Source organism: Pygocentrus nattereri, chromosome 8 (genome assembly GCF_015220715.1).
Source record: "Pygocentrus nattereri isolate fPygNat1 chromosome 8, fPygNat1.pri, whole genome shotgun sequence".
Lineage (NCBI taxonomy): Eukaryota > Metazoa > Chordata > Actinopteri > Characiformes > Serrasalmidae > Pygocentrus > Pygocentrus nattereri.
This window is the reverse complement of record NC_051218.1, coordinates 15494214-15521435: the sequence shown is the minus strand read 5'-3', so window position 1 is coordinate 15521435 and position 27222 is coordinate 15494214. Positions and strand designations below refer to the sequence as shown.

General features: G+C 41.2%; 1 protein-coding gene across 5 annotated transcripts in view; it reads right to left on the bottom strand.

Moving 5' to 3' along the window:
• Positions 1–27222, bottom strand: part of mid2 (midline 2) — a 154852-nt gene that overhangs the window by 7221 nt on the left and 120409 nt on the right. For all 5 annotated transcript variants that reach the window (XM_017689955.2, XM_017689957.2, XM_017689950.2 and 2 more), the window contains 5 exons: positions 20539–20646; positions 16317–16465; positions 15491–15618; positions 15184–15327; positions 6739–6900 (listed from right to left, as the gene is read on the bottom strand). In XM_017689955.2, coding sequence (XP_017545444.1) covers positions 6739–6900; positions 15184–15327; positions 15491–15618; positions 16317–16465; positions 20539–20646 — 691 coding nt within the window. The remainder of the gene's footprint in view (positions 1–6738; positions 6901–15183; positions 15328–15490; positions 15619–16316; positions 16466–20538; positions 20647–27222) is intronic.

Here is a 27222-nt window from a genome sequence, read left to right as displayed (position 1 = left end):
AATTCTCCCATGATACAAGACACCATTTGCCAACTGGCAGCTACTGAAGATGTCATGCTGATCAGATATCACAACATCTGTCTCTCGTTCATAATCTACACTGCAACTGTGATGTTCCGAATAAAGATGCTTTTAAGCATTTCCACATGTTAAGCACAATTCCAAAAAAGCTTTAAGAACTACCGACACATAAACAAATAGCCCTCCATGGTGCATTCCAGTGGTTCCTAATGAGAATCTGCTCTGAAATGGCCTCACTGCCATGCAGTGATTTGATATCACACAGAGATCAGGCTGAGATCAGACCGCATCTATGTGGAGAGCTCCTGCTGCGGTCAGCCTCTGTCTGAGAAACACGCTGATGTCATTCCGCTCCACTTCACTTAGCGTACCACACAAAGTTGCAGGCGCTGCAGCAGCCAGCGAGAGCTTCTGGCAGGGGGTTGCTGACAACTTGAGGGATGTCAGTGGCGTGCTGGATGAGTAAATATTATTGGGAGACCTTTTAACAAGAAGTAAACATAGCTACCCTAGGGGTGGAGTGTCATGTGATATTTCTCATATCTGTTTCATCTGCAGTCAGCAGCCATGGCATTGCTGATTAATCATATCATGGCACATCTTACAGGACACACACACTCGTTTGTGCTGACAGTAAAGAGATCATTACCATACATATATATACTACATTGTGGAGCTGACCTGCATAAAAACACATTATGTTCAACTGTAGAGATACAAACATATTCTGCAATGGTATGAAAATTTTTTTTATTACTTATTATTATTGAAGCCTAACAGACTCAGTGGGACATACTGTAACACAGCTGGACTTTAAAGCTGAAGTCACTTTTTCTGCTCCATTATGGGGCAGCAATCTTACAGAACAGAACATACCGCAATGGCCGTAGTAAATACAGGGTCATCCAGCGCAGCAACCTAACACAAAATCATGAGTAACTATGGAGCTATATAACAAATCTGAGGCTGCAACATATAAATAAAACTTTTGTCACCTATGAACACTCTTAAAATTGTAGTTACCCAAAGGCGTTACGTACGAACCGCTTTTGGTGCCCAAACACTACAATCACTAGTCACCCAAATAGATGCCAAAAGTCACTCAACCACAGCGGACATCCGTTTTACAAGTGTTGTGCCGAATTCGGACTCCTGCTGAATGTGACTCGCCTTCAAGTTCACGCATGTCACATGGGCAAAACTCTACATTATGTTTGTGATTTCTGTTGACTTTATTTATACACAGTCATTAGCAGTTTGAAAATTAAACATGCGTACACAAAGAGGACTGTCATCATCCTGTGACCTAAACCACATCAGTAAATCTGAAAAACCTTAATGATGCCTTGTTGTGGTTTAAGCAGACTGAGAGAAGCTTCAAGATTGAGTTTTTAGCAAAGATTTAGGTGTCTACTGACTCCTAGTGTTAGCCTTGCAGCCTACAGCAAAATGTGGACACCAAACTTGTCATATCTGTCTGACTGACAACGTCTGGGGTAAATGGAAACCTGTGTAGATTTGATTGTCTGCCAAACTATTCCATATAGAAAAACTACCACATAACAAACAAGTCAATACCAGTTGAAGTTTTTTCCTAGATCTGTACTTCTAAAACAGGGTCCTTGATTTTTGAGACTGTAGAGGCAGCCTCAATGAGTTTCTCCACTTCTTCCGGATGGAGAGGGTAAGCAGCTTTTCTCATTGGGACTATAGTAAGTAAAACCTGCTCTGATCCTGTAGCTACGGCACACAGCCTGAGCCTGCAGACTGTACTCGTCCACTGATTCTGCCTGTCTTACTGTGTGCACTGTTTGGCCTGCTGAACACGTTATCCCATTACCACGTTCAAGCTGCAGGTACCAAACTTTGATTTCAGTCACATAAGCCTGCAAAAAGGCATTTGATGTCTCCCCTCTTCCCTGTGGCAAGGTTTGCTGCTCTTAAGACATGACTTTGCATTAGTCCTGGCTACATGAGAGGGTGTGGGGAGCAAAATAAAAGAAGGGGAACGGTGGCAGTGGTGGATGGGTAGCTCTCACACATTCCATATATATACTACACACAGCCTATACACAATGTGCTACTCTTGATCATCATTAATTCAGCAGTGCTGCTGCCAGTGAGACTCCATGTTAAAGCTCCAGTGAACAGAAGCTCCACTTTTGGCAGATTACAGCCAGTTGACCATGACTGCATATAAAGACCTGAGAAGTGCTTGAATTTTGTCTGTAGTTTCTCTTTTTATAGAGAACGTTACATTTATGTCAGAAACTACCTAAACTAGTCTATTTGAGATGACTTTACTACTATACACAGTGGTATGCAAGTGTGTGATGTACAAGCTTTAACTACTTATGCGTTGCTTTAGTCTTTAGCTCCAGCACAAAAAAGACGCAAACTCTGTGACACCAAACATGTCATGGCTAATCAAATACATTCAGGATAAAAAAAAATCTGGGTGTAAATTTTTGTAGATTATTACCCAACTTTCTCCCCAATTTAGTCATTTCCAATTCGTTTCTATAATGTAGATTTTTCACTACTGGAGTAACAACTACCATTTTAAGAAGCCAGTGCTATTGAGAAACAATATAGCATTCATAAAGCATCGCCTAGCTTTCTTCGTTATGCTCTAGTCTGCTGCTAGCGAGACTCAACATGAATATTCTTGCAAACAGCTATTCGCAGCCACAAAGAGAGAGAATGACTAAAAACTACACAGCAAAAATATTACTGCAAATGAAAACATCACATTTCAAATCTAGTCTAAGTAAATTTTATTTTTCTAATTGTGTGATTGTTGTGACTGGTGTAAGAACATTTAACCTATTTCTTTTGTTTTTTATTTGTAATTTTATCTAGTGAAATTTTCTTATTGTATTTCAAGACAAAAGAAAGAATTTTGAATGCTTAAAACGATAAAATGTCTTAAAACTAATAACGAACATCTAAAAAAGTCTTGTAATATTCTTACATTTCCAAAGCAAGAAATATTATACATATTGACAAGGCGATTTTACTGGGCCACTTTCTGGATTTTTTAAATGTATTTCTGAATCAAACAGGAAGAGCTAACGTAAATGGCTTTAAATAGCAGCAATACTCTTTCATGATGTACACAGTGTTGTGGCAGAGTGTGTGTGTGTGTGTGTGTGTGTGTGTGTGTGCGCGGGCGAGAGAGAGAGAGAGAGAGAGTTTGCGTGTATGAAAAGAGAGCAAGAAAACAGATGAGGAACTTGTAGGGGCAGTCACATGAGATGAAGGCACAGCTGGGGTAGGCCATGACCAGATGATCTGGTGTGCCTGCAGGCCTGCATGTGACACTAGGGGGCAGCACTCCTGGCCAACAAACCCACCATCACACACCTGCTGGGGTAACAAGTCTCTTCTGATGAGAGCTAAATGCAGCAGGTGTGTGCTCCCTCAATTGTACATCTGTCTTTACAATGCATGCTGTTTGTCAAGCCAAGTAACTGCCATTCAACACCTCACCTGAAGCCTCAGTCTAGGTAATGCACTGAATTAACTTGATGACTTCAATTATATATATATATATATATATATATATTTATAAATAATATACACTGCTCAAAAAAATAAAGGGAACACTTAAACAACACAATATAACTCCAAGTAAATCAAACTTCTGTGAAATCAAACTGTCCACTTAGGAAGCAACACTGATTGACAATCAATTTCACAGCTGTTGTGCAAATGGAATAGACAACAGGTGGAAATTATTGGCGATTAGCAAGACACACTCAATAAAGGAGTGGTTCTGCAGGTGGGGACCACAGACCACTTCTCAGTACCTTTCTGCTTTCTGGCTGATGTTTTGGTCACTTTTGAATGTTGGTGGTGCTTTCACACTTGTGGTAGCATGAGACGGACTCTACAACCCACACAAGTGGCTCTGGTGGTGCAGCTCCTCCAGGATGGCACATCAATGTGAGCTGTGGCAAGAAGGTTTGCTGTGTCTGTCAGCGTAGTGTCCAGAGGCTGGAGGTGCTACCATGAGACAGGCCAGTACACCAGGAGACGCGGAGGAGGCGTCAGGAGGAACAGGAGGAACACTGCCAAAGCCCTGCAAAATGACCTCCAGCAGGCCACAAATGTGCATGTGTCTGCACAAACGGTTAGAAACCGACTCCATGAGGACGGTATGAGGGCCCGAGACCATATGCTGGTGCGGTTGGTATATGCTGGGTTCCTCCTAATGCAGACCTCATGTGGCTGGAGTGTGTCAGCAGTTCCTGCAAGATGAAGGCATTGAAGCTATGGACTGGCCCGCCCGTTCCCCAGACCTGAATCTGATTGAGCACATCTGGGACATCATGTCTCGCTCCATCCACCAACGCCACGTTGCACCACAGACTGTCCAGGTCTGGGAGGAGATCCCTCAGGAGACCATCCGCCACCTCATCAGGAGCATGCCCAGGCGTTGTAGGGAGGTCATACAGGCTTGTGGAGGCCACACACAATACTGAGCCTCATTTTGACTTGTTTTAAGGACATTACAAAGTTGGATCAGCCTGTAGTGTGTTTTTCCACTTTAATTTTGTGTGTGACTCCAAATCCAGGCCTCCGTTGGTTAATAAATTTGATTTCCATTGATTTGTGTGATTTTGTTGTCAGCACATTCAACTTTGTACAGAACAAAGTATTCAATGAGAATATTTCATTCATTCAGATCTAGGATGTTATTTGAGTGTTCCCTTTATTTTTTTGAGCAGTGTATATACACACACACACATACCATTGTTTTCAATAAATGTGGATATTGTGTACACATCTGCATCAATTAAATTCAAAGCTTAAGTAATTTTTTCTGTGTACTATCATAGTCAGATTAAGATTTGGTGCCCCTGGGCACTGGACATATGATTAAGCTCCTCAGCTAAACCTTGGTAATTTCAAACATGTACATGTTTATTGTATTATATTTATTTCGGTTTTAGCAATCTTTTGATGGCCCTGGACATTGGGTGTCCTGGGTAGTCACCTAGGCCACGGTTATGATAGATGCGGTCATGTTTACATTACAGGGTTAAAATGTGACAAATATATTTTTTTCTCTAAAAATGTCACAAACGTCTAAAACCTGTATTTTACTTGTTGTAAGACATATGCTTGAAACTTACCTAGAATTATCTGCCAATATAGTGAGATAATTTGACTTAATAAATCACATAAAACAAGTAAATAGGTCTAGACATAAATAATTTAGGTATAGACATAAATAAGTTTATGTCAAAATGGGAAAAATATATTGACTAGATTTAAGATTACTTCACTTGTCAAGGTATCATTTTTGCCATGTGTAACATAATGAAAAACATTCGTTTTCATTTCTTTTTCACATCACGCTTTACTGCTAACATTTTACAGACGCCCACGCTGGATAATGACTGTCATAATAAATGCTACCTTGATAAAAATGCATGCATGCACTTTCTTTCAGGGCACAGGTCTGTTCACACTTAATGTAAGATTAGGCTCAGATTTACAAACATAAATGTGAACTTCCAAATCAGAAAGACTACATCTAAGCAAAACTCAGCAGTCAGAACTTGGTAATGTGCAGTGCTTGATCACTGAGCCACATCATATACTCCAGAACAGCATTGCCTGTATCAGAGCAGGGAGTGGGCGGTGGTCCGCTTTGTCACAGCTTTCTGAAAACACACCTACTCTGCGGTCTACTTACTGTACTGCCAGTGGAGCTGTCCCTGCCAGAGACTGAGAGAAAGAAGTAGTGGGAGACAGATACTGAACGCTCTGAGGAGCCATAAGGGGAAAGAAGTAGAAATATCGAGAAAGAAAGAGAAAGAGTGAGAGACAGCAAGAGTCAGAAACAGAGTGGAGGAGAAAATAAGGTAGAGGTAGAGTGAGCAAGAAAGAAAGAAAAAGAGAGCGAGGGGAACCGTTAGACGCTGAGCCAGTGGGTGTGATAACACAGGATGAGGATGAGAGAGACTCAGAGAAATAGAGAAAATGATGGGAGGATGAAGCTTTAACTGCTACTTCCAGACAGCCTGTATTTGACCCCCCCCAACATCCCCTCAGGGTGGCACAAAGCCTCTGATACAGTAATCCATTTGAATGGTGTCAGCCAGAGCGCTGCTCATGGGTGTTTTGTAAGGTGATTGCATCCTGGGCGAGAAGAGGCAGGGCCAGGTGTGACTGTGTAGGTGAAGGACCTGGACACACATAAACTCAACAGATACTGAGTTATCAGGCCAATACCATTATTACCATGCTCCACTACTTGCTGTTGATGGATCAGTGATAAAGCTATCATGTCTATGACAGATGTACAGCGTTTCCACAGTTGTTTAACTGATGCACAACAAGCAGCACACCGGAGTGGTTTGTTACCTATAGGCTGATTCAAGATTCAACACACATTCACTGCTGTGGACTTTTAGATTGAGTATACACCAGCGACTTCAGATTACAGTTTAAATAGCAATCTTCTGCTGGATTCAGACAGTAATACCTATTAATCCTTTACCCTCTGGAGGTTAGGTACTGAGTAAGGCGATTTGTATTTTGATACACCATAACTCATTTCTTTTTGTAGCAGACAGTTTAATGTAAGATTAGACAAATACTTAATAGTTCTCAAGGCCCATGTGAGGATAATTAATACTTTTTTTATTTGAGGACAAGCTGCTCATTTGATAAAAAGCTTTGCATGTTAAAAGGGAAACTCACTGTTAGTTTTGAGACGTGCCGGCTCACTGTTGCGGCTGCCTGCCTGGTTGATGGCCTTGACGAAGAAGATGTAGCGGGTGCCACTCTGCAGGCCGTGCACAGTGTAGTGATTCTGCTTTATGTTAGGCACGATCATCCAACTGTCCACAGAGTTATACAAACCTAGAGAAAGTGAGAGAAAAGTATGAAAAGTTACAACAATGTGAAAATACATTAAATTGTTAACTTCATATTCACTTCTACTCTGTTTTTTTTTTTCTTCAGGCTCATTTTAGTATCATAAATGCAAAGCCCAACTCCTCCACTGCACTAATACGCTACTAGACTCAGGCAGACTTGATACCAGGGATATGCATTCCAACTACTTGTGAAATTCGAGTATCGGTTCATAGCGAGTATCTGGTAAATTGCAGGGGAAAAGCAAAAAAAACAGATAAATAAATACTGTAGGGCTGTAGGCATCCCTTTTTAGGTGACAGCACTGGTGTTGCACAGAAACATAGTAGCATGTAGTAGTATCATAGTAGCATCTAACAAAGAAAAGGTAGTTTAATTGCTTGATTAAGCATGATTTCTTATATTTAAAAGGCAAACTTCTTGTTTCTCCATAATTTGTGCTAGTCTAGTGACTGTTGCCCACCTGTAAACGCCTTCTGATGTTTAATGCAACACAGGCAGGGAAAAATTATATTAACAAATAATATCAGTATGTTTTTTCTCCCCCTCCACATCCTTTGGGGGCTAAAAGCACTGTAGGAGGTAAGTAGACCTCCACAGTTGACTGAAGACTGTAGACTAGTGCCTGGGTCTGACACCATGTTTATTTTGGAACACCTGCTTTTCAAGATCCAATCAAATGCAGAAGGATAAATTCACGTGCCAGCCACAACTATTTCTCATTCCTAAATCTTGTTTAACTTGCAAATACATCAAATTAAGAAAGAAAAACGCACTCTGATTCTTGATTCATAGTGATTTTAACACAGACACTGTAAAATAATATCTGTCAACCAAGATATATTCATATTTGTGTGCTGCTTTTGCACCAGTTCAACTAGGCAAAAGTTTAGCAAGTTAGCAAGCTGTAAATTGTACTTTGGATCAGCAGAAACTGTTATGTAACTGAGCACGGAGCCGCCATATGCCCCCAATGCTGTTTATTTCCAAATGCAGTGAACTTAAAAAGGGATTTGGGAATAAGTGAGCTCTGCCTACAACTCAGCCAGCAAAGTTCAACTATAACAACCACACAAAGTTAAACTCAAGTGACAGCTTGGATCACATTTTAGTTAAACAAAACAAAACAACAACAACAAAAAAAAAACAGACAGATGCATCAGGAACACTTAAATAAATAAATAAATTCTTAAATTAAAAAAATCTTAAATCAAAAGATGATGTTTGAGCATGTTAAAGGTGAAAGCCCACAGCATATTTTATTAGCATTTTTTCCTTGATAGTGCTTCATGACTCAGCGCCAACTCCTAATGAAACCATGCAAGCAAAGACAAGATATGAGGATGTGAGAGGCTAAGAGAGAATAATACAAGGGCACAAAAATATTTATAAATTAAAAAAAAAAAAAAGCTGAAAGTCTCTACTGATCACACAGAATCTTCCATTTTAAGCCAGCACTGTGACAGAGACAGAATGTGTTACAAGTGAGGTTCACACATGCTTTATACCTTTAATGGACAAACAATCCCTGTTATGTAACTGTGTACATGGATGATCCTTTTTGTGTACTGCGCTCAGTCCTGCATTGCGGTTGAAATATTTTTAGTTGTGCACACATGACTACATTTAAAAGCCAGCAACACACATAACTCATGTAGTGATTACTGTACACTCTAAGAATTCCGTCTGTCACAAGATTAGAATAAGTCAGGCTATTGCTGTCTAAGAGAGCGTGTGTAGTGGATATATAGATCAGTTCCAGTGGGGTTCTGGGATATGTGCCTCAGGTGAACAGAGCTTGGCATACACCCCCAAGCCTCATTTCTCATGGGGACAGAATTTCTAAAGTGCATCTCTGGGGAATATCAATAGATAGACATGAATCACACTGCCAATGCTCCCTCTGTGTGTGTTACACGCATGCTTGCCTCCCGCTGAGCAATTACATGGCAGCCATGGAGTCTAACACTACTATTTACAAAATTACTAAAATGAAATATCTCAAAAAGCAGTGGCTGAGCATCGTTTCGTCAGCACAGGACTGACCGGACCAATTCACAACCAGCCTATTCAAACACAAAATAAAACACAGTACCACTAAATATCCGAAATCTTCAAAATAACATAATGGATGTAATTTATAATGGCAGGCGTTTGGGCACTCCTGGTCAAAATACATGTTTTATAATTTTCTAGGTCACAATAAGTACACATGCTCTACAGAGAATACAGTTCTGCACTGAATGCATACTAATTCTTTATTTCAGAAATTTTTCATATTGCTACATTTGATGAACAAAAATTTGCAGAAAAATGTTTCTATTTAAGCTGGTTCCCTCTACACAATGTGTTAAATTATTTTCACTTATATAATCAATAAAACATGCAATATGACTTTTGATGTTCAAACTTTTGCATTCGGATATATATATATATATATATATATATATATATATATATATATATACACACACACACACACACACACACACACACTTACCTATATAGCTTAAAGCTAACAACAATGAGAGTAATTAAAATACATATAGCACAGCGGTAAAACCAAAAGTGGTAGCGCAGAGTAAATGACTTTTGTGCAAAATAGCATGAAACTATAAAACCTCTTCCAAGACACTTACCAATACAATTCATAATCGACAACTGATAACATTTCATTTCATTTCAACAGTTCATTTTATAACTAATAACTAGAGTAGACTGTTTGACCACATTAAACTGTATCAGTTGTTACTTTCAGTTTTTAGAATATTTAGTTCTTTAAAATTGGTATCACACCAGTTTCATTTCAGTTGGGTTCTACATTACACAGACACGATGACACCAGTGATAGAAGCACCCATGCTGAACACTAATAACAAGAGCACCTAGACAGCCTGCCATCATCTTCTCTATCTTAGCACACTCTTCTTCAACACTGCCCTATGGATTGAGAAAGCAAAGCTTTCAGCTTGGACTTGGTCTTGCCTTTGGCAAGGACATCCTCTGAATAATTCAACCAATAGTGACTGCATGTATAAGTAATAGTGTCGCCTGCTTGTAAATATAAACCCTTAACTTATAAAAAATAAGGCCTTGAGAAACAGAGAGAATTAGTGAGAGAGAGAAGTTCACGAAGAAAAAAACTTCCAAAAAATGTACAATTCTCTCTGTCTAACATTTCTGACTGAAAAAATAAAACACTTAAAAAAGAAACAATAACTTGTTTCCCATGAACAGCATGAATTATGTGTTTGATACTGTTATTTGAACAATCACATTAGTGTTAGAGACTACAACAAGCGTTTTATATTATTAATACAATTCTGGAACACAGTCCGCTACTCTGAAAAGAGACTTCAAAGAGGGACAGATGAGAGTGAATGTGTCATTGGAAGGAGGGCAGGCAGTATGAACAGTGCTCCCAAAGTCTTTGAGTATGTGTATGTGTGTGTGTCTGTAGGCAGATAAAAGGCTGAAGAAAAATGAGGCAACATGTGAGGGGTGTGTGCGGCTGCTCCCGCCCCTGTCGGCGAATCCAAACCAGCCTTTGATGCTGCAAAAGTGGGTTTGAGGGTGTGTGGTGTGTGTGTTTTCTTGAGCACAGATGTGCTTCCATTTGCATCCACGTGCATGCAAATCAGTCTATGATTGGAAGAGTTAGCATTATTATGTTTGTATATGGATGTGCACGATATGTATTTCTATTAGGGCTGGCCTGAAAAATGTGAAAATCTCGAGTATTTGTTCATTAAGCTGTTTTTTGATTCTCTGTTTAGTATTCAGAAGCTTTGTCTTGTTATTAAGGCACAAAAACTGTAGCCTAAACTATAACACGTTTCATCAGCAAAAGCCTTCAAAAAGAATATTGTTGATATATGGAAAATGTTAAAAACAAACAAACAAACAAACAAAAAAACATTTATGATAGGTCTCCATGTCACATCATCTCAGAGCACAATGGCTTTACAAGTGGCCACTGGAATCACATAATGTGGGAGCGTTTCAATGACAGATAAGAAATATGCTCAGTGCAAAATTTACAAAAAGGCACAAAAAACATGTACCAAAGAGTGCTGACAAGTTTGCTGAATCATCTTAGATATCTAAGAATAGTGATCCTACTTTAGGCAACGAAGTGAGAGCTGCATTCTCCAGAGTGGAAGTGACCACAGTTGCAGCAGTCTTGTTCCCTTGCAATGTGTCCTATGTCCTCTGAGCTCGATACCGGGTCCAGGAGGACTGGTTGCACTGGCCAAACAGGGTACCTGCCAAGCTGCTTTCAGGACTGTCCTCCTCAAGTTCAGATAAGCCCACAGCTCCAAAAGCTCCTCTAACCTCCACCTTTGACTGAGCACAGCTCGACCTATGCCATCCCCGCTGCTGGTTTCTATGATTTAAAAAATGATGAACTAGCCCAATTAAACTTGATAAAGTAAATAAACTAAATTAAAACTAAAACCATGAATGTTAATTATCAAATGTAAATATGATTTAAGGGTGATTTAGAGTACACATGTTTGAGCACTTGTTTGGAAATGCTAACAGGTATTCTGTGCCTGTGAAGTGCTGCTTGGGTAAACTCCATCGGTAATAAATGAAACTCTGCAACACAATAGCTCGACAAAAAGTTACATGCACCGTCATCATACGCAGTCTAGGGCCTAGTCATAGATGGCCTCAGTGGACTCTACCTTTATTCTCTTCCCATTTTCTCCCGCAAGTCTCCAAAGCCCAGCTTATGAATATCTGTAGCACAAAGAACTGTGGTTTGGCAGGAACCACAGACAATGGCATCGAGAGTAAAGCCAGGAAAAGCCTCCCTGCAGCCTGCACTGAGCAGAACAAGTTTGAACAGGGGCAATGACATCATGTGTACATTATTACCTTGATGGCTAATCCGACACCTCATTGAGCACTGTTAATGACTGATGTAATTGTGCTCTGATTGACCTGCTATACACACAGTGAGAGAGATGAATAATTAGCAAAGCAGGAAGAATGAAGTGTGAAGCAGATCTAGCACTTTGTCAACTGTGGCCACTGAATTCCCATAGCAGAATTAATTATCTCTACCTTAGACCTAAGACAGGCCAATGTTAATGTATATACCTTATATATCACATTATATGTGTCTAATGTTTCTGCTATTGTTAGTCTACAATTTCTAGTTATTTGCTGAGTTTAACATAATAATAAAACATAAAATATTAAATATGTTTAAAAATTGTGCACTTAAATGTGCAGTGTGTAGTTGTTCTGTGTAGAGGATGTGTTAACCTATTTTCCCTTACAAAATCCACAAAACATGTAATGTGATCAAGTGCACCTTTTGCACATGCCTGTATATTGTTTGTACATGCTTTAAGTCTGAAAGGATGTGTAACTGTCAAAAAGGCATTACTGGAAAACGAAATTACAGATAAAAAATATTAAAAAAACAACAATGGAACAAACGGTGCTGGAGTTCTCACAACAACGGAATGGTCACCCCAGAGGCCAGACCTCAACATCAATGAATGCATCTGGAATAACTTGGAACGCAAGAAGCAGAAAATGCAACCGACTTCTCAGACTGAACTTTGTTTCCAAGAAAAAATTGCTTTGTTTGAAAAGTGGAAAGCAAGTCCCACAAAAAGAATGAAAGCTGTAATAAAGGCAAAGGGTGAACACACTAAATACTGAAAATAGGCTTCTGTGTAGCTTTTTTCCTGCTGCTGAAAAATGAACTCATACTTTTATTAAAATTAAATAAATGAAGGGTGGTTTGATTCTGATTTTCTTAATCTGGACATGACTGAAATGGAGATTAAGAATGTAAATATTTAATGGTTATGTAGGCAGTTCATCTCAAGCATCAAAGTTTCACGACGTTCAATTCACTTGTGCATTTTCCTCCATTTCCGTGCGTTGTCTTTGTTCCCTATTCATTAAGAAAAGTTTTCTAATCTTGTGATGGACAATGGGTGATATGATTTTCTCAATTATATTCTTATTGCTCCATGTCCTTATCCACTTTTGTAGATGGTGCATTATCTTTGTTGTATATTCGGAAGGCATGTGCAATAATGGAAATAAGCCAGCAGTAAGTGTGGGGGAAAAAATATTCCCCATCCTTAAGCCAATAGCAGAATTCACTTCACAAGAGTGCAATGTGAATGACAAGCTACAGAGTAAGATGGAGGGCAAAACGGCAAATGAACCATGATTAAACCTGAGGTATGCAACACCTCCAGCTACACACTGATCCCACTGTTCCATTGCTTGTGTGATTTAACTACCCAATCCTACCTCAGGAAGAAATTTCACATTGCAGTTACATATTTTATCCTCATAAGTCCTGCAGGTTGAAACGACTGGACGAGTCAGACTGCTGCAGCTGGTGTTGTGCAGCATTACATCTGATGACCCTACTCAATAAGCACTTTCCACTCTGCACTGCCTTCCTGAGGATATGTGAATGTTTCCTAAGGTAAGGACAAGCATGTCAAATTATACAGTCCGGCTCGAGTGCTCCCGTGAGGCCTGAAGCACCTCCATTCGGTTTGCTGCCCGGTTAGCATGCCGATCTGGCAGCTCGGATCACAATCAATCACCATCACAATGAGAGTGGAGTAAAGAGCATTAGCTCACGTCAGATGTAATCGTGGTTGATGCCGAAACAGCACCTTCACTTGAATGGACAGAAGATGAACAAAAAAATCAACAGCCTAAGTCATGCTCTTCCCATGCCGAAGCCAAACGATCCGGCTGGAAAAGCGCAGTCCCTGAACAAGAGGCAGAGGAAGCTTTTCATTTCCCCACTCCAAGGCCATTAGCATGAGATCTGGCTTAGATAGCTGCCTTCTGAGTTATTTTTAATTAGCCACCAAGGAGTGTCTTTGTGTCCGTGTTGAACATGTAATTGCACACATCTGACCTGTGCACGAAGGGCAAGTCAAATCTATAGCTATTTGCATGTCATTTAGAGCAATCCTATGCTTTGGTTTCTTCATTTGGTAGAAGTAAAGAAAAAGAAGGTCACAAGTTGAAAAGGCTGCAGCTGCTGATATTAAATCTTTTAACACATCACAGCGAATGATTGTTCAAACGCAATCAGAAAGATCATGCGATCCAATCCAGTCTGTGCTCCAAAGTATTTTCAGATCACTTCAAAGCGAATCCTCTGAAACCCATTCAGAATATAATCCACTTGCCAAGGAGAGAGCATGAAATTATGTTACACATTATTGAAGCTTTCAGCTTATTCAATCAATGCAAACATCAGATTTAACTTGCCCATGAATAAAACAGTCATGACCTATCTACAGTAGCTTCAAAAAGAAAACGGGGCCAAGCTACAGCAATGGAAAGGGCTCATATTTCTCCTCATGGGAGAGAAGTAAATGCTACCAGTAACCAGCTAGTGACTCACTTAAGTACTTGCATCCATAGAGAAAGGTAAAAAAACATCTGTCTGAGAGGAAAGCATTGCTCTCCATTTCTCCATTTCTCTGTTTGAATTCTCTGAGGAGGCTGCAGTAACAGTGGCTATGTTGGTGGGTCTCTGGGCTATCAGTGGCTGAAAGAAATCTGCTTTCTGTGCTACTGTAATAGGATAACTGGAGCCCACTCCAGCAGAGAGAGAGTGAATAAAAGAGAAAGAAAGAGAGAAAGGGGAGGAGGGACAACAGGGTAAAAGACAATTAGAGAAAAAAGAGAGGGAGGGAAAGAAAGAGAGCGAGCAAGCAATAGAGAGACAGAGAGCAAGCATGTGTGCAGACGGCACTCCTGAAGTACCACTCCAGTATTGTCTCCCTGGCCTATCTGCAGTCATCACCTTCTCTCTTTCTAACAGAGCACAGCTCCCTCTGCCAAGATGTCACAGCTTTTATCTCCTCCAGCAAGACCTTGTAGTTTGTACGTTAATGAAATGTGCGTCAGAGGGATCAACATGTAGGTGGTCATAAATCGTTTAATGTAAGTCAAGTACATTTCAGAAGCAGGGAAACTGAACGTGTTAGCTATGAGCCCTCTGGAAAGCAAGCCTTACTAGAAGCTCTGTTATATAATGAAGAGCAGGCAGAGAAACTGCTTCACTGGGCTAACACTTACATAAAGACAGATCTTTATCCAGCACTGCACAAGCACATTCCAGGCTGTAGCAGCTCATATTCTAATTTTGGACAGCGACCTCAATACCTATTCTTCAAGAATGATACAATACTGCCTACTGGTATGGCACAGATGAAGACAGTATGATGCAGTGTAATGTGCTTAAAAAGTACTTACTAATGAAGTTGGTCTGGCCCGTGTAGATGGTGTACTGCAGCTCATAAGACGTGACGCTGAACTCATCCTCGGAGGTCCAGTGCACGGTGATGGTATCGTGGGAAGCTGTGCACAGCTCATCTCGTATAGACGGCGGATTAGGGGCTGCAAAAAATGAAGATCAATACCAGCAATGTTGTTTCACGGCAAATCCAGTACAATCCAAGAGCTTGTATCAGATATCCCAAGTCTTCATTGGGCCTGTCTGCACTGCAAGGCCCTGTTACTTGTGGATTTGTGCAGTGGTAGTGTTTTTTCTCTCTCTCACCTGTTAGGTAATCCAGCCCCTCCAGGATTTTCTTCTCTCGGGAGAAATCGAGGGCAAAATTGTCAAAGGCTTCGTTCAGATTGACATCTGGGATGAGAACTTGTGAAGAGGCGGTGGCCATGGCAACCCTGGGTACCAGTGAGAGCAAGAGAGGTACACTGTCAGACCGAGAGGCACTCACTCTCAGTCGCCTTCATGCATCTATTAGCCTCTGTTTAGCACACTCCTTCACTTCGACAGCCCAGTAAGGAGGCCGTCTGAGAGCACAATTAGAGTGTCTTACTCTACTGATGGAGATTATAAATGGCAGCTGCAATCAGCAATCAGTACTGCATGTGCACTTGTGTATGGGGGAGTTGAATAAACAGAACAGAACAAAAAGAAACAACACAATCCATGCAAAGTATCACTTGTCAAACGGTGAATCCTCTTTCACCTGGAATAAATCTGATGAGTTTGTGGAAAACATATTCGGTTTGCTGATGACATGGCAGCAAGAAGGCCAAACTTAATCACAGGTGTCTGAGGCAGGGAGTGCATTCATGGGCCACTCTAGATTACAGGGCTCAGCACTCACACAGCTGACAGGACAAAGCAGCACATACCAGCACTTGTGTTTACAGAAGCGGCTTTGTTGACGCCATAGGATTTCTAAAAAAAAACAGCTCAAAATATTGATGGGAGCTGCACGCATTCCGTGATCAGCAGTGCTGAGAACAGTGGAGGTGGCCGCACGAAATGTGCACACTTGCTAAAAGTTGGCTTCATGCTGAGAAACGATGGCTTGTGAAGGGGTGGCTGTGCGTGTGTGTGTGGCGGGGCTCACCTTTCAGCCACGTTTCTGGCAGTCTGGAGGAAGCGGGCGTGGTCATTCTCTTTCAGACTCTGCTCAGCTTGGGTGATGAGGGCACTGGAACGTTCCAGACACTGCCTGCAGTTAGCGATCTGCTGAGCCAGCTTTCGCAGCTTCATCACCTACACACATACATACAAATGTAAAGGTTTTAGCTGCACTCATGCCTCATTCTACCAGCAAATCAATCTGGTGCCACCATGACATCTATCATCTCTCTCTTAAATCGCAGAATGATGGATGGTTGATCTATTTGAAGACACACAGTGTCCATCATCTTCTTGCTCAAGGAAAAATAAATTTATCACTCATGCTATATAGCACTGCCTGGCTTTGCAATAGGAATAAAGAAGTGCTTTCCTAAAGGGGAATTCCACCATTTTTTCAAAATTACTGCACAGTGAAAGGGTTCCGTTGTAAACAAAGTCATACAGAGTGATTTGATGTGAAATGCTCTAATCTGTTCACAGTGGTGGTGATAGGAACCCGGATGTTTTAAGTGTTCAATGTATCTAAAAGCTCCCTCATAGGACGCTATTACAAGAAATGGTTATGAATATGCTGCCTGATGTGTGAGACATTGCGTTTCGACAGATAGAGATCTGTTTTTGGCTTAAGATGTATGCTTAAATCCTTTCATTGTGGATAGATACACACAGTGTTAGGATATCGTTTGGGACTATTTTGTCTATTTTCAGATGTAGAACTATTTACTACCATTATCAACATTACATATAAAAACTCATGCGGACATGTGGCTTTGTTGGTCTTTTGGGAACTATATAAAATGTCTGCATTATATACACTAAGACCCCTGGTTCTTTCACCACCTCCGTAAAGAAAACAGAGTCAGTATGTTCCTCTACAATGAACCATTTCACATCAAAACACTGAGAATGACTCGATTTACATTTAATGATTGACTTTGCTGGGATTTTGAAAATTTGGTGGAACTACCCTTTAGGCATGCACATACAGACATACACAACTACAGGGAGACACACACACACACACACACACACACACACACACACACACACACAAATACCTCATATATATTCCATCTTGACACGACACTGCATGAAGTTTTCATCTGTACCTTTCAGCCGTAATATTTGCCAGGTCACATACTGTCATATGACGCTGAAGTGTAAATGTTACAGATGTCATGTCTTCCATTATGTGAAGCCTCAGTGCACAGTGTTGAACACCTTCAGCTCTGTGGATGCTGTACCATACAAAGAAATGCCCTGGTCCAGTCTTTTATCAAAAGCACACTGACACCCACGATTGCTTGGACAGCTGCTATAAAGCAGTCAATTGCTTTGTAAGCTGCAGGGCAATAACAGAATTGATAAATATGCTGCTTTCCACATGATGGATTATAATGTCCTACAGAGATAAGTTATGAATGAAAAATCTTGTCAATACTCTGGCACAAATAAACCAATGAAAAATGCACTCCTCATTATATCCATGGTGTATTTTATACATAAATGTATTCCTATGTTTTATTCCATAAATTTTATTACTTATTAAAAGTTTGGTGCATGTTAACAGTATGCTAAGACAAGGCTGCCTTATAATGCTAAGACAGAGTTTGACAGAAACAAAATCTCATGATATGGAGATGTGCCCAAGCTCAGCCTGTTTTTCAGAAAAGGATGTGGCGCATTTGGGAGCAGCTGGAGATGTTTCTCTCTATCTTTTTCCAGACGTGGCTCTGAACATGCAGATAATATCCTCCTGCTGCACGTCTCTGCCGAGATGAACTGTGTCGTGCATTGTTCTCTGGCGGAAAACACAAGCCTCGTCCAAGTCTATATAAATGGAGCCTCTTACAGAACAGACTGCTGTTTTTCTCTTTCTTTCTCCCTCCTTCCCCCCCACCCTCTTGCCTTAAAAATACCCTGTGGGAAACGGGTGCAAACAGCCCAGTCTGACCAAATTCACTATGAACACACCCCAGACCTGCTTGAACAAGCTCTTCTTTACTGAGCTTGTTTATCCTCTTGCAAAATCAGGCAATAGAATAATGGGCACAATTCCTCCTCAAACAGATAATCCATCCATATTGCTGTGAGTTAATAGAGATATGATATATTGCAGAGTGGCATAGGATTGATTTGTTTAGTAGACTGAGGGATAAATCCAGCTAAAAAGTAGCTCTTCACTCTGCAGGATTACAACTGATCCAGATCCAATCTGGCCTTGCTTCCTTAAAGTCTTGCTTTGCCAAAAGCTTTGAAATTTTGGGGCCAGCAGTAAAACAAATTGATAATTTTCAATAAAAATCCTGAAATATGCTAAAAAAACAAAACAAAAAAAAAACAAACAAACAAAAAAGGAACACACCACACAGCACTAGGGCAAATCCTACAGATGTTTCCGGCTGGGGTTTGCGATGCTCTAAGCCCTGTTAATGCTGTGATGCTGAGGCTTTCTGATAGAGTGTACGGCCGAGACGGCAACGAAAGGGCAAGAGCATAATCTTGTCTCTCATGCTTTTCCTGCCTACAGAGATCCTGCCATACGGATGAGTCTCACTAGAAGTCTTGACTGGCCAGTGTTGGGGATTAATGCATCTGTCTGTGCTGCGCATAAAACTTCTCCAAAAACTGTTGACAATGGCCAAGCTACCACCCTGTTCTCTACTCAGAAAGAGAGAACATGAGGTAAAACTGTCAAATAGTGTTTGAGGAGTATGTTTTTATATTGGTATCAGAAAAGAAAAAGTTTTGCTTTTGCTTTCTTCATCATAATATTCATCTTAATATGAATGTCACGAATGCAACGGTCACGCCTCATGCCAGTTCGGACTCTATCTCCCACACAGCATCAGGAGACTTGGGACGAGCGCCCGCGTCACTACCAGCGCTCCGAGTCTCCCGATTACTGATCAGACGCACCTGTACAGGTTGACCTACTGGGACACTATTTAAGACTGGTCCAAAATAGCGTTCGGTGCGAGGTATTGCTTCTCAACCACAAGAACATACTGAGCGATTTCTTTATCTCCAATGATTTCATGTTATGACCCTTTTCTCTCGTTCCTACCGACTTCGTCTTTTTTCGATTCACCCTTTTGTGCTTTAGCTGGCGGTTTTTGGCTTTCTTGTGTTTGGACTTGGAACTGGTTTTGTGGATTTCAAATTCTGTCGGTATCTAGTTAGCTTCATCCACGTTCATCTCTCCCATCAAGCATTACAGCAACAATAGTTTTGTCAACCCAAAGAGGAACAACACAGTCAGACTGTTCTTCTTGTTTGTGCTTGTGGAGATTACTGAGGCCTTGGCTCTTCTCCCTAAGGGATGCTCATTAATTGAACTCACGTGGCTGAAAGTAGCATGGTCAGTCTGACTTGGAAGAACCCAAGCTTGGCTCTCCATCTAATCTCATCAGCCTCGCATGAGCATTGTCTCTCCCCTCCCTCTGTCCCTCTCCTCCATCCTAAACCCCTATGCGCTCTAGCCAGTGTTCCCCGCACGTTGCAGCACCTGTAACAGCCTCAGCTTGTGCTGTACTCTTAAAACAATATGTGGCTGAACGTACACTTTCCTTCAGTAATGCAATTTCATCTATCTACCCCTGGATCCAGTTTGAAGCAGTCTCAAAGGAGGCTACAAAAACCCTTAAAGCTCACATTGCCCAACACTTCTTTCCCCCTCCTGCTTTCTTTGCCTTTGTCGTCAGGCGGCTCATCAGTTATCTCTCCTCTTTTTCCAGTGTCATAGACAGAAGGGGAGTGACGGGCCCGGCAGCGTCCCTTGTGCCGTCACAAAGCGAGTGACGAGTTTTGAGAGCACGCTTAGAGCTGTCAGCTCCATATGGGCCCCTCCGTTTGACAGGCTGCCGGGGAACACGTTCAGATGGAGCTTTGAAAGACAAAGAACCTAAACTCTTGTGAGAAGCCTATTGTGCTCAAAAGCACATTTTCTAAACCTTATTCCTTTGCGGTGGCTCAAGTAAGTTTTTTTTTTTTTGCTTAAATTCATGATGTTACTAGGTCTGAATACAAAGAAGACCATATTTCAGCATAGTCAATCAAGGGTGGATAATTTCAGATGCACAGTGGAGCGCTTGGCATGCAGTGCACGAGTGCACCTAGACGCAGCACTTCTGCGCCTAACTTAAATTTGCAATTAATTTCCCTCGTGCCACGGCTTGGAGGCACGCAAGTGCGGGCAGCTGTACCTTGGACTCTTTGATCTTGACAGCGATGACCTGTTTCCTCTGGCGAATGATTTCCACCAGCTCATCACACTCCTCCACCAGCTTGGCCTCATGCATGGCTGTGTTTACCTGCAGGGAAGTGGACAAAATGCTGTTATAGAGGGACCAGGTCGGATATACAGTAAGGCACAGGGGTGGATAACACAACAGTGCAAATAAACACCGAACATCACATGGATCAGAAAAAACTGGACACCATCCCATTATCTTTCATTTTACTATTTTATTTTAAAAAATTGATTTTTTTAAATCTACCTAAATAGCTTATATTTTGAATAAAAGAAATCACTGTATATTTAAAGATTTTCCTAGCTTTCATAGCAACTTAAAAAAATTACTGGGACATTTATGTGTTGTGAAAATGGATTTAAGTATTTTTACATTTACATTTAATAATTAGCCATGATTTTAAGTATGTTTATTTATTTTAGTTTGCCTTTTAATCACAGTATTCCCATTTTCAATTCGTAACAAATGTCCCTTTTTACAACAGATATCCCAAAGATGCTGAGACAGATGTTATGTTAGGTAAAGTGACTGGTAAGTCTGACAGGATTTTACTTACCTAGATAGCATTGGTGAAAGTTTAAGATGTACATCTTTTAAAATCTTTGTTTACTATGTTTTCACTTTTAGTTTAGCTAAGGTCATATTCCACTGCTAACTTCGTGGTGTACAATTCTACTGTGAGTGATATTTTGGTATCAACATTCAAAACTACAGCCAAACAAATTAATGTGAATTTGTCTAGTTCTCTAAACAATGCCATTTTAATATCTTCCACTAATCTTCCTCGCTTCAGTCTTTCAAAGAAAAATGGTGACGTTGCAAAATTGTAGGGGGAAGTGTGTCTGTGTTCAGCCCTTAGCTACGATTACCTGGGTATGACATGATTACCTTGGTATGTCATAAATTTACTGCTTATATTGTGTCCATTGTTAAAAAATTTGATTTTTTATTGGATGTATGATCAGATGTGGTAACACTGCATGTGCTACCACGGACTCAAGGAGGAGGCAGGATTCAGGGTTGCAGCAGCCATGTTTCTCCAGCAGGCTCTAGACCATCTAATGAGTTGCCACTTGCTGCTCCTCAAGCTGCTCCCAGTGCTTTTCAGCATCCTGGAAGACAGCCTGCAGCTCCCATCAGCTGGCCAGGTGCAGGTGGACCAGGGTCTTGATGGCCTCTTCTTCTGCCGCAGAGAAACCCCCAGTGTGTTGGCGTCCTCCTCCTGGTTTTCGGCACCACTGTAACACTGCATGTGCTACTCCGGGTAGCTGCATTCAGGGTTGCAGCAGCCATGTTTCTTTAATTTACCCAACTAAATACACAAAATAAACAACTAAACCCAATGCTAAGCTGGCCACTTTTCAGTGGCTGACACTAGCTAGACTTTTCAGTCTCTTATGCAAGCTTTTCAGCTCTTCAGTCCTCTGTTGTTGCTGCTGCTTGTCCCTCTCTCTCTCTGTTCCCTCTTAGCTCTTTTTAAAAGGAGCTCGCCGCTTTGCCTCCCCGATACCGCCTCCAGCTGGCAGCTCGGCCGCCTGGGTCGAACGTGAGGTGTACTGAAGCAGTCTTGCTGCATAACAGGGTGGCAGAGCTCTGGACTCGCTCCTTCCTATTGTGCCTCTCGTAGCGGCACCGGCATCCTCATCCTCCTCCTCCCACTGTCACTCTCGTGACTCGCGTCCGTCTGGGGAGCTCGGGCTTTGCGCTCCACCCCCTCCACCCTTGCGGCTCTCTCCCTGCCGTCCTCGCCGAGGTTCATTGGCGCTGGGTGTTCGGGCCACGCCTTCCTGACGGCTCTTGCAGCCGTCATTGGCGGGTGCATGCCACAGATGTTTTGTTTAAAACAGTGATAAATAAGCCTCTTTAATTAAGATTCTGAAAAAGATAATTTAAGACTCTGAAAATAATCAGGAATCCTGCTTTAGAATTCTAGTTTGGCCCATACAAAGCTTTTCAATACTAAATAATGAAGCAAATACCAAGGTAATAAACATATACTCAAGTATTCAAATTAGCCAGCCCAGCCCTAATTGTCATGTTATATTTTTACCATATTGCACACAGGGATCATCAATATGCACTATGCACATTCATGTTTGTGAAGAAGGCTGTACCATTAAAGGAATCTTGGGGGTGAGGGGGAGGTTGTAATTACAGACTGAAGTACTGTATGGCTTTCGCTGTGGGATTCTCTTTTTTAGCAACATCCCCTCATAATTACACAAGGTTGTAACTCACCATCAAAGGCTCAAGCTCGCACTCTCGACCCTTTATCACCCTACATGCCAATCTCTAACCAAAGCTCATTATGCACATTAGATCCACTTAAGCTGTGTTAATCGCACACTCTAACACACACACAAATGTGCGCACACACAATGACACAATTAATTCCATCTAGCTTCAATCCCATTATCAAAAGCACTCGGTCAGAAAGGATAACAGACTCAATCCAAAGGAACAGTGGATCTTGAGCCTGGCCACTTGAAATGATATAGTAACCTTTTCAGAGAGTCAAGGCTGGAGAGGATGTTAGAATGATAAGGATAAAAAAAAATGTTCGATGGCTTGTTGTTGTTGGCTCATACAGCTCCCTCTTTCTCCACCTGGAATCAAATGAAGCCGTGGGTCCCAGGGGTACATTATAAACACAGAAGCTGCTGATGCTGGGGGTTGGGAGCTGATTCATGCTGACACCTCTAACTTGTGGCACTGCGTAGCTGCTTCGTCTCCACACTCCCACTGTCCTGCACCTGATTAATGTTTTAGTGAGACACTTTCAGAGAGATTTATCACGCTGCTGGGGTCAGCGTGGGTCTCGAATAAAAACAGACTCCTGTCTTAAAAGTGCCTGCTGTTGTCTCTGTGAATTATCTAAGAAATACATCAAAGAGTTCAGGGGACTTTGGGTAATTCTAATGCTGTTCTGAACCGTATTCCATCCAAAACCCATTGTTTTCATCAGATTGCACTGAAAGAAGGTCCTGTTTGTGCAAGTTATGACTCCAGTCTGAGGGATGAAGCTGTTGCAGTGTGAGCTGATTGGAGCGGGTTTGGCTAATGACTCTGGCATCAAAGCTCGACTCCTGGTCTCTGTGAGACTCCGCAGCATGGTTAATCTGCTAATCCACAGATGCGTGGATTGCTGTAGCCTGTCGCCAGTGTGGGACATCTCAGGGCGGACAGACAGACAATCTTAACAGCGCTGAGCAGATGCCGAGAGAGAGGTCTGTTTTTGTCCTGCTGCTGATTAGAGCGCCGCTTTCCTGTGTGCTGACAGCTCGGGACAGGCTTAGAGCGAGAGCTCTCAGTGCAAGTCCTAAGGGGCCTGAGCCTGTGCTCTCACCGAGAGGGACTGAGCGGCCCTATTAAAAATGAATAAGACACATGCATATGTGCTACACGGTGGTGGCCAACACCACGCTGCTTCACACACGCCTGCTGAGTGAAACACTGACAAAACAAACCTGCTCTGTTCACTGCCGGGTCAGTAAACCCCTCTGGCCAAGAGGTGCGAGAGAGAAAAGGAAAGGTGGGAAACATCCCCTGGAATTCTAATTCTGTAGAAATCAAAATACATTCTCTTCAGGACTCCAGACTTACCACCCCAAAAAGTTTTGTCAGCTGTCCCAGTGGAAACTGACCAGCCAAAGTCTTAAACTGCTTTGTTTGCATTACATTTCTCACTTGAATTTCTGCACTACTACATGATAGATTCCCAAAAGCAATAGCACAACACATAAAGCACATCTATATTCCATATTTACATTTATCTTCACATGTATTCTCTTCAGAATCAGCGTAAACAGACACCAGATGTATAATCACTGAAATCTGACTAATCACTTATGGTTGGCTTTAGAATAAGAATAGAGCATCGTTATATTTTAGTGTCTTGGATAATGAGTTAATGGATGGTGATCATACGTCCTCTTTTTCCTAAAAACATGTCCAGCAAGGATTTCTAAATTGCCTAAAGTGTCCTGGATTTGTTTTTTCTTTCATGTTGATATTTGCGTTGGTTTTACAACAGTTTATAGGAAAAGTATGGAAAGATCAGCGTGTAGTATTTTCTCTGGTCCATCACACGTTTTATGGTGAATACAACATTTTGCCTTCAAACAGATGTTTTAAGGTGCCAAAGTCAAGACTTAACAGGATTAGGAACTCAGTTTTCAGTTTATCCCTCAGTCAGTTCTGATACTTAATCAATAGAGCAGACTGCTTAGATAAGTACAACAACACATTCACTTATTATCTAGCATTAGGAATTACCGAGGGGCATTGTTGAATCTGGAGATGATGTAAAGTGTATTGTAAAGTTGTTGTAAAGTGTGTTATGTGATTGATTGTGACAGTGCTCTTTTTTTGGTCTTTTATGTTTGTATATGTTTATGTACTGGAGCCACTGTGATGCAAAATAAATTGCATAGAAATTGCATAGAGTGCATCTTGTTGTTTAATGTTTTTATTGGGACAATGGGATGCACTGGCCTGGAGCCTTGATTCTCACAGTAATCCCAATGTAGTATCTAGGTCTATGTTTATTTGCTTTTCATTTAATCTTTATTTTTACAAAGGAAGCCTCAGTGAAACAGAAGTGTCTTTCATAAGGGAGCCCTGCTTATAGACCATAAAAATGATCGGCGGCGCCATGACACCATAAACTTTTTATAAACTCTCCCCATCATCCCTCATGTTTTATAGACTCACTGCTAAAATCCCTCATTATGACCCCACTTAATATTTCGCGGTTAGGGACACCGCTCTAGTGGAGCTCAATTTAATGCCACTGCCACTGTACAAACCTTGCAGTAGAAGAATCTGTACTAAATTTTAAAAGCCGAATGCATTAATCTGTCATTTAACAGTGACTGTAGATACATTTGTAGGTTTCTGATATACAGATGAAGGAAGTTAAAAAGACTATGGAATACATAGGCTTGACATTTGTCTTCATATCTTTCAGTCTGTAAACTTAAAGAAACCCACGTACCAGGCACATCTGGCTGAGGCTCCTGCATTTGTTCTGATGCAAAAATGTCTCATAGCAGGTGGCTCCCGGGGGGAAAACAACAGCATTTAGTCTCCAAGACACTGAGCTTGTATTATGCCTTCTAGATTAACCTAGATTGTTATATCTTATTTGATCCTAAATAATTTACTAGGCCCTTCAAATAAATGTGACAAAATGGGCCGAGCTTGCAAGAGAAAATATTTCCTCAGGTAATTGGTGGGTTGTTCGCAAACCATGTTCTCACTGGGGTCGTGAATAATTTATTTGTTTAAAAGAAGGAACACAATGCCATGATGGCATTCGGCACTGACCTCATTTGCTCTGCATCATTATAAAAGCACATTCATCCAGTAACGCTATTAAGAAAACTCCTGTTTCTGTAATACATTAAACAGCATCCTGTCAAAACAGAGGAGCAGAGAGGAAAAGATGCACAGGCTTCTCTCAGTGTTCTTGCTGCAGCAGTTCAGAGGAGATGTGTGTGTGTGTGTGTACTCAGGTACGGTTCAGCTGAGGTGAGAGAGACACTGCAATCCCCCAGGGTTTTGACAAGCCTGATTCTGCTAATGAAATAACAATGGCTTGTCACTTGCCTTTGTCAGTGCTACAGAAAGGACGTAGGGCCTGACTTTGTGTTCAGGGTGGCTAGCCTAAATGAAACTCCACTTCTGCTGTCTATGTGCTTCTCTTGACTCGTTTTAGAGACATAGCAACTGGTCTTGAGAACTTTCAAGGTAACATCATACAAAAAATCCTAGTAGTCTAGCTTTTATTACATTGTGACTTAAAGATAGTGGGAGCAACACGAAACAACCCGATTGGCACAGTTACATGTGAATTTACTATGTATGGGTATGCGCTGTGTATCCTAGCCTTTAAATGGCATTTACCACATAAGGATTTATGATTAAATGTTTAAAAATGCATAATTATTTCTATTGTTACTTTTTCCTGGGGGAAAGAAACTATTAAGATATACAGCGCTGTGTAAAAGTCAGAGACCACCATTAAATACAAATTACAGATTTTTCAGAATATACACTATATTGCCAAATGTATGCGCTCGTCTGCCTTCACACGCATATGAACTTGAGTGACATGCCATTCTCAATCTATAGGGTTTAATATGATGTCAGCCCACCCTTTGCAGCTACAACAGTTTCAACTCTTCTGGGAAGGCTTTCCACAAGTTTTAGGAGTGTGTTTATGGGACTTTTGATCATTCTTCCAGAAGCGCTTTTGTGAGGTCAGACACTGGTGCTGGACAAGAAGGCCATATGAAGTTGGGAGGTCTGTAGCGACTGACTCTGCAGAAAGTTGGCGACCTCTGCGCACTGTGCGCCTTGGCATCCGCTGACCCCGCTCTGTCATTTTACCACTTCGTGGCCGTTGTTCCCAATCGCTTCCATTGTGTTATAATACCACTGACATTTGACTGTCCAATGCCTAGGTACTTGGTTTTATACACCTGTGACCATGGAAGTGATTGGAACACCCTAAGTTCAATGATTTGGATGACCTCTTTTTAAAGAGGCTTTATTTAAGTTAACCTATTTGTACAAAGACAAATAAGAATGAGTGGAAAAAAAAAAGAATTCAAAAAGAGATCAAGAAAAAGC